Source organism: Haliotis rubra, unplaced genomic scaffold, assembly GCF_003918875.1.
Source record: "Haliotis rubra isolate DU_JTF1 unplaced genomic scaffold, ASM391887v1 Scf6, whole genome shotgun sequence".
Lineage (NCBI taxonomy): Eukaryota > Metazoa > Mollusca > Gastropoda > Lepetellida > Haliotidae > Haliotis > Haliotis rubra.
In genome coordinates this window covers 4575942-4582640 of record NW_025767301.1, presented here as the reverse complement: position 1 = coordinate 4582640, position 6699 = coordinate 4575942, and the positions used below count along the sequence as shown (strand labels likewise).

At 39.4% G+C, this 6699-nt stretch overlaps 1 protein-coding gene across 1 annotated transcript in view; it reads right to left on the bottom strand.

The window, feature by feature from the left end:
* The window catches only part of LOC124255320 (mitochondrial import inner membrane translocase subunit TIM50-like), a 45170-nt gene extending 39590 nt beyond the window's left edge, over positions 1–5580 (bottom strand). Inside the window, exons 1-7 of the mRNA XM_046689210.1 lie at positions 5170–5580; positions 4531–4562; positions 3333–3354; positions 2960–3018; positions 2530–2649; positions 2190–2297; positions 1774–1872 (exon numbers count right to left, since the gene is read on the bottom strand). Coding sequence (XP_046545166.1) covers positions 1774–1872; positions 2190–2297; positions 2530–2649; positions 2960–3018; positions 3333–3354; positions 4531–4562; positions 5170–5578 — 849 coding nt within the window. The 5' untranslated portion in view covers positions 5579–5580. The remainder of the gene's footprint in view (positions 1–1773; positions 1873–2189; positions 2298–2529; positions 2650–2959; positions 3019–3332; positions 3355–4530; positions 4563–5169) is intronic.
* Positions 5581–6699: the final 1119 nt, after the last annotated feature.

The following is a 6699-nucleotide window of genomic DNA, read 5'->3' as shown; positions in this document are numbered from 1 at the left end:
CTTAAAACTTCTCCTTGTAAAACAAAACCCAGGTATGTGTTATTATCTTTGTTTAATGCACCTACAAACAAAATACAAGCTGCTTTCAGTCAAGATAGAATTTTGTGCCATGTGTCAAAGGGAGATAACTCTTGCACTTACCATGCCTTGGCTCAGATGTGTAGATGACGATTTCAACATGGGTGGCCCAACCTGCTGCAGGAAGTACTCTACACCAGGCCCTCTTTTTTGAAACGCCAGCCAGTGCCATACTGAAAACAAGCATGGAGAATAGGAGAAATGAGTCAGCACAAAGAGTTCTGCAGTTTCAACTCAGATGTCTCATCTAATAAATCTTCCAGAATTTTGCTCCTCACCCTATGAGAACATGGGTTAAACAGGTGCCCAGCATTCCGCTACTTGTCAGCCTGAGGAAACAGAGGGTAAGGGTGGACAACAGGGTGGGGACAGAGGTTGGTAGGGAACATACTATTACTTTACTGTCCAGTCAGGGGTGGACCAGTACCCTGTCATCTCCAGGACCAGAGTGTAGGGTAAAGCAATGTTAGGAACCCGGCGGGGACATTACAGAATTCAGCAACAATGCTTGTTTTCAGTTTTGTGTTTGTAAGTTTTGTTTGTAACATAAACCCCCAGTAAACTATGTTTATAATGGAGACATTTATAATGGAGACACCTATAACAAACTGCAGATATAACATATGGTCTTTTGGTCCCTAATTCTCACACATGGTGTGTACAATAAACTATGTTTATAATGAACTAAATCTCTTTGACCTCATCAGAACCGCAGTTTGCTGTAATGAGTGAGTGAGTTTAGTTTTACGCTGCACTCACCAATATTCAAGCTATATGGCAGCGGTCTGTAAATAATCGAGCCTGGACCAGACAATCCAGTGATCAACAGCATGAGCATCAGTCTACGCAATTGGGATATAATGACATGTGTCAAGCACGTCAGCAAGCCTGACCAACCGATCTCGTTAGTCACTTCTTACAACAAGCATGGGTTACTGAAGATCAATTCGACCCCAGATCTTCATGGGTTTTGCTGTAATGAAAGTTTGCAAGCACCAGTTTGAGTTGTTAACTATACTGGCATTTGACATAAGTCAGGACGATGTTTTTTCAAACTTTTCATGACCATCAGCAGAACAGTGAGGACCCTGATTAGATTTGGACTTCAGGTGAGGTGAGGTGAAATTGGGTTTAACGTTGTACTTGAGAATATTTCGCTCATAAAACGACGTGCATGCGTGTGTATGTGTGTGTGCGGCTGCTTGTACTAGCCCAGACTGAAGCTGGTTTTATAGTGCTAGCCCACTGAGATACCATGCAGCAGTGAAGCATGAATACCCCACTCAGACACATTATACTGCCTCCAAGCCGACCAGTCCTTGTTGTACCCATTAATGCCGAGCGACAGACAGGGACCAACAAGTACCATATTTTAACGTCTTTTGGTATGACGTGGTCGGGGATCGAACCCGCGACCTTCCGCTCTCCGGGCGGACGCTCTAACCACTACACCACGGAGGTGGTCTGTACTTCAGCATCCCATGTTTGTCATGAGAGGAAACTAATGGGATCAGGTGGTCTGGCTCACTGACGCATGTCATGGTATCTCAACGGTGCCGATCGATGTTTGTGATGTCAATCACCAGACTGTCTGGCCATGCTTGATTATTTACAGATTGCTGTAACAAAGCTGCAGTAATACTGAGAGTGGTGTTAAACAACAAACACCACCATCAACAGAGAAACATCCCCTACCTTGACATGATGGCCATTCATATAGCGAGTGGCATCCCGGTACAGTCGATACATAACAAAGCCATTTGGGTCAAGGTTGTTTACCAACGGATCAGCCGTCTGAAAAACATTGTTTGATCATACAGATCTGAACATCACAGTATACAAAAATTGTGACAGATACTAATTGTCAGATATATCACAAGCAACAAATAATGAATATAAAAATTAGTGTTTTTCCCAAAAGCAAAAATACTTTTAATTTATAGAACTAGAACTGATGTAACTATGGTAACTCTTAAAAACTTCTCCTTGTAAAACAAAACCCAGGTATGTGTTATTATCTTTGTTTAATGCACCTACAAACAAAATACAAGCTGCTTTCAGTCAAGAGAATTTTGTGCCATGTGTCAAAGGGAGATAACTCTTGCACTTACCATGCCTTGCTCAGATGTGTAGATGACGATTTCGAACATGGGTGGCCCAACCTGCTGCAGGAAGTACTCTACACCAGGCCTCTTTTTGAAACGCCAGCCAGTGCCATACTGAAAACAAGCATGGAGAATAGGGAGAATGAGTCAGCACAAAGAGTTCTGCAGTTTCAACTCAGATGTCTCATCTAATAAATCTTTCCAGAATTTTGCTCCTCACCCTATGAGAACATGGGATATAAACAGGTGCCCAGCATTCCGTTACTTGTTGCCTGAGTGGAACAGAGGGTAGGGGTGGACAACAGGGTGGGGACAGGGAGATTGGTAGGGAACATACTTTACTTACTGTCCAGTCAGGGTGGACCAGTACCCCTGTCATCTCCAGGACCAGAGTGTAGGGTGGCTGAACATATGGGTACTGTAGAGGATCTGGTAACAACTTGTCACGAGAGGGATCTTGTATTGTCTGAAAGGACATTACAATTTACAAAGTAAAACACAAGTTCAAATCAAAGTATCTCTACATGATATGAAGTTAGACTTTAGTAAACAATATAATTTTCACAATCGGAATTTTACCTGTATTTTCTTCAACATATGGTACTTGCAACTGCTTACTGCTAATGATCCTAAATTGAATTGCGAACAATGTATAAAACATTTATCCATCAAATTAACGAAGAATAAATCAAACAATACCTATGAACCTGTAAATGGTTTATTATTGACAATCAAGCGAGAGAAAGGATGGATAGAGAGAGGGAGGGAGATCCTACCTTCCTAAACACTGACAGTTCTCTAGCCGCCCTTCTCATGTGAGCTTCTATTTTGGACACTGTAACAACAAACAAACGTGAGGACTATTTGTAACATGTTCTCACTTGAACACTCACCGCTTACATCCCATTTATTTTCAACACTAGCTTTCCATTAAGGAAATAAATATATGCTTACAAATTTTAACAAATACCATCAATGCTTCATTATGGGGAAAAAAGATATGAAGTGAGTGAATGAGCTTCATATATAATTCCACAAGTACTGATAGATATACTTATATGTTTGCATTTACCCAAATATTCCAAATTACAGTGTTCTCTGATAATGCCAATTCAAATAAGCAAAATATAGCAGTCAGAGTATACTTACATTCAGTAAACTCATCTTCAACCTGCAACATAAAAGAACCACATGAACCATTGTTTATACATATATATATATGTATATACTGCTAAAAAACACATACTTTTATGGGAAAACATTGGAGTTACATGACAATCACGAGAGTGATTGACTTTAGTTATACACTGCTTTTTAGCAATATTCCAGTAATATCACGGCAGGGGACACCAGAAATGGGCTATAAACATTGTACCCATGTGGTGAATCGAACCCAGGTCTTCAGCACGACAAGCGAACACTTTAACCACTAGGCTACTCATCTCCCCTTGATAATCAGGAACAAAGCACAGATACAAACAAACTGAGACCACAATGGAGGAGGCAGTGTGCAACACATGACATGAAGAAAGGTAAAAGGTTAAAGAATGTCAGTAACAGTTATGATCACCATTAGTGATAATGACTGTCTGGCATCGTCTTCTCAAAGACTCAATCATATTGCAGATTACGGTCTTGGAATGTTGTGACTACAATGCTCAACACAAAGTTGTGGATGGCAACATCACACATGTCAATTCCAGTTTGTCCAATAAATATTCACTTTGGTTAACAGCGCTTCAGTTAGTACTGCGGAGCGCACCCGTCTCGCGTACAAGAGACGATAGGCCGTCTCGCGCATACACGTTATGTCTCTGACTGGTTAAGAACTGATGATCTTGATAACCAAGGAAGAACCAGGACGTTGTTCTAGGCCAGGAAACGTGGTTGAGCATTGACATGCTGGTAAATGATTGATCATAATATTTTATATACACATGTATATGATTATTGATGGGGAAAGTAAAGTCAAGTGAGTGAGTGAGTGAGTTTAGTTGTACGCCGCACTCAGCAATTTTCCAGCTATATGGCGGTGGTCAATAAAGTCAAGCTTATCTGATGTGAAAACTGTGTTTTGTAAAGGATTTGTTGTAGCTAACACAAGAATAATAAATTTATGAAATAAGAATAATAAATTAAAGAAAACACACTTTTGATGTAGAAACCCACAACTCATATTAGTAGTAAATGATGATGAATGGTAAAGGAACGATTTTGTATACATGTTGTTGCCATGGACACCAAAGACTTTTTTCAACAATAACAATATTTCATGAACCTGAAAATATACAGAAGGCCCAGTTCTCACTGTTTATTGATTCAGGTATGTTTGGTGATGTCTACTTACTACATTTCCATCTGGGTCTATTGGAGGTGCACCTGAAAAAGGATAGGAAACTTATGTTTAGGTCTTGCCAGACTCACAAGCAAACTTCAACCAACACATTGTTTTAGTTTCTCATTGTCAATGCAGCTGTTACATGAGGAGTAAGCTACAAGAATAATGAAAAAAATTTGAGCGTTAATGCATCACTTAAAACTGACCACAACATCAGACACCAGCTTTTTGGTCATGGCACATAAAGGCAATATAATAGTGATAAAACTGAAAATTTGGTTGTCTGCAGTGAAAAGAAAATTATAATTCAATGCAGGATCTCTCAAATTTCAACACATTTTGGCTTTTATCATATAGGGGTAAAGTAATGTGAAAATTCAAATCGCAAACCATTAATCAGATTTTCCATGATAATCATAAGCAATCAACAATGTGTTTATTTCATGGTCAACAAAAATCAGACCTCACTGGACATTGCCTTTACTTTCAGTGTGGGGTAATTTTAGTTAAATGTGATATATGTTTACTTATCTATCATGCTTATCCTGCAAGTGCCCAAGAAACCAGAGCATTAATATTTTAAGTAAATTATTCGTTGTTATGTAATTCTCAAGCCATTCATTGTCGTTTTATACATTTGTAACTTACCGTACAGATAAACAAACCCTCCTACTGTCATAACAGCCCATCCTCCTAAAAGACCTAACCCGAGCTTCCATGCATTCTTCCCCGTCCACCTGGACCAGCGTGACTGTTTCGTGTCTTCCTCTTTTGATTTTTCAGGATTACTTTTGTTTTCGGAAGAGCTCTGTTCTTTACTTTTCTCTGCAAGAATTTTGGCCTTCAAGATTTCATCAGTGAGTCCTTTGACATTGTCCGATTTTTTAGTGGAATACAATAAAACAATACTTGACTGCGTTGGAATTATTTTTCTTCGGTTAAGAAGTTGTGAATGCAAACACTGTTGTCGTGTGTTATACACTGTTACAAGAGACACAGACTTCTTCAGCACATGACATCTTTGCACAAAACACATGCACGCACTGTAGGCTGCCATCTTGGATAATCTCTGTGCTAAAAGTTGGATCACGAAACGAAACTTAAAACGAAATATGATTGTGATCGTCTTCTTATTGATGTAATTTTCCTAATATTTTTAATGTTATGTGATAAGTTTTCGTATATAATTACCGCTAAATTCGCCATTTGAACATCTCTTTATAAACCATGTTGTTACAACCATCATTCAAACAGGACAATATTTTATCGTTTAATTTATTCTTTACTGTTATTTTCAACTTGTCACATAAGGGACCGTTCATAATTTATGGTTAGCGGGGATGATGGTGATTTTTAAGAGGGGGTCACCCATTTTGATCTGGTGAGCTGGAGGGGATCAGCAATTTTGTACACACTTACCTGGGGGGTCAGCAATTTTGTACATAAAAATATGTTTAAAATTATGCTTAGAAATATTATGGGAAGGGGAGGGGTGGGTGGGGGTTGTCATTGATTTTGTACATGACATGCATCCACCCCTAGCCATAAATTATGAACGGTCCCTAAGATTTGCAAACAAATGTCGAGTATGATACTGGAATGCTTTCAGAGTCCTTATATAGTATTCCCTGTTTTAGCTAGATTTCTATGAGTTATTGTTTAAAGGAAAAGAAAATGTCAGTGTCTACATAATTCCATTTGTGTGACATTTTGGTACAGATGTTATTGTCTTTATCAAGCATCTGATAATGGTACTAGCTCCCAACTAAAATGACATACGAATAACGTAAAGGAGAAAGCAACAAATGCACCTGTCTTCATTAATAGTTCAGCTAATATATTGACAAAATAGGGAAGATGTAATGGTGAGGTGAGGTGATTTTGGGTTTTACGTCGTGCTTGAGAATATTTCGCTCATATGACGACGTGCATGCGTGTGTATGTGTATGTGCGGCTGCTTGTACTAGCCCAGACTGAAGCTTGTTTTATAGTGCTAGCCCACTGAGATACCGTGCCGCAGTGAAGCATGAATACCCCACTCAGACACATTATAATGACTCCGAGCCGACCAGTCCTTGTTGTACCCATTAATGCCGAGCGACAGACAGGGACCAACAAGTACCCTATTTTAACGTCTTTTGGTTTGACGCGGTCGGGGATCGAACCCGCGACCTTCCG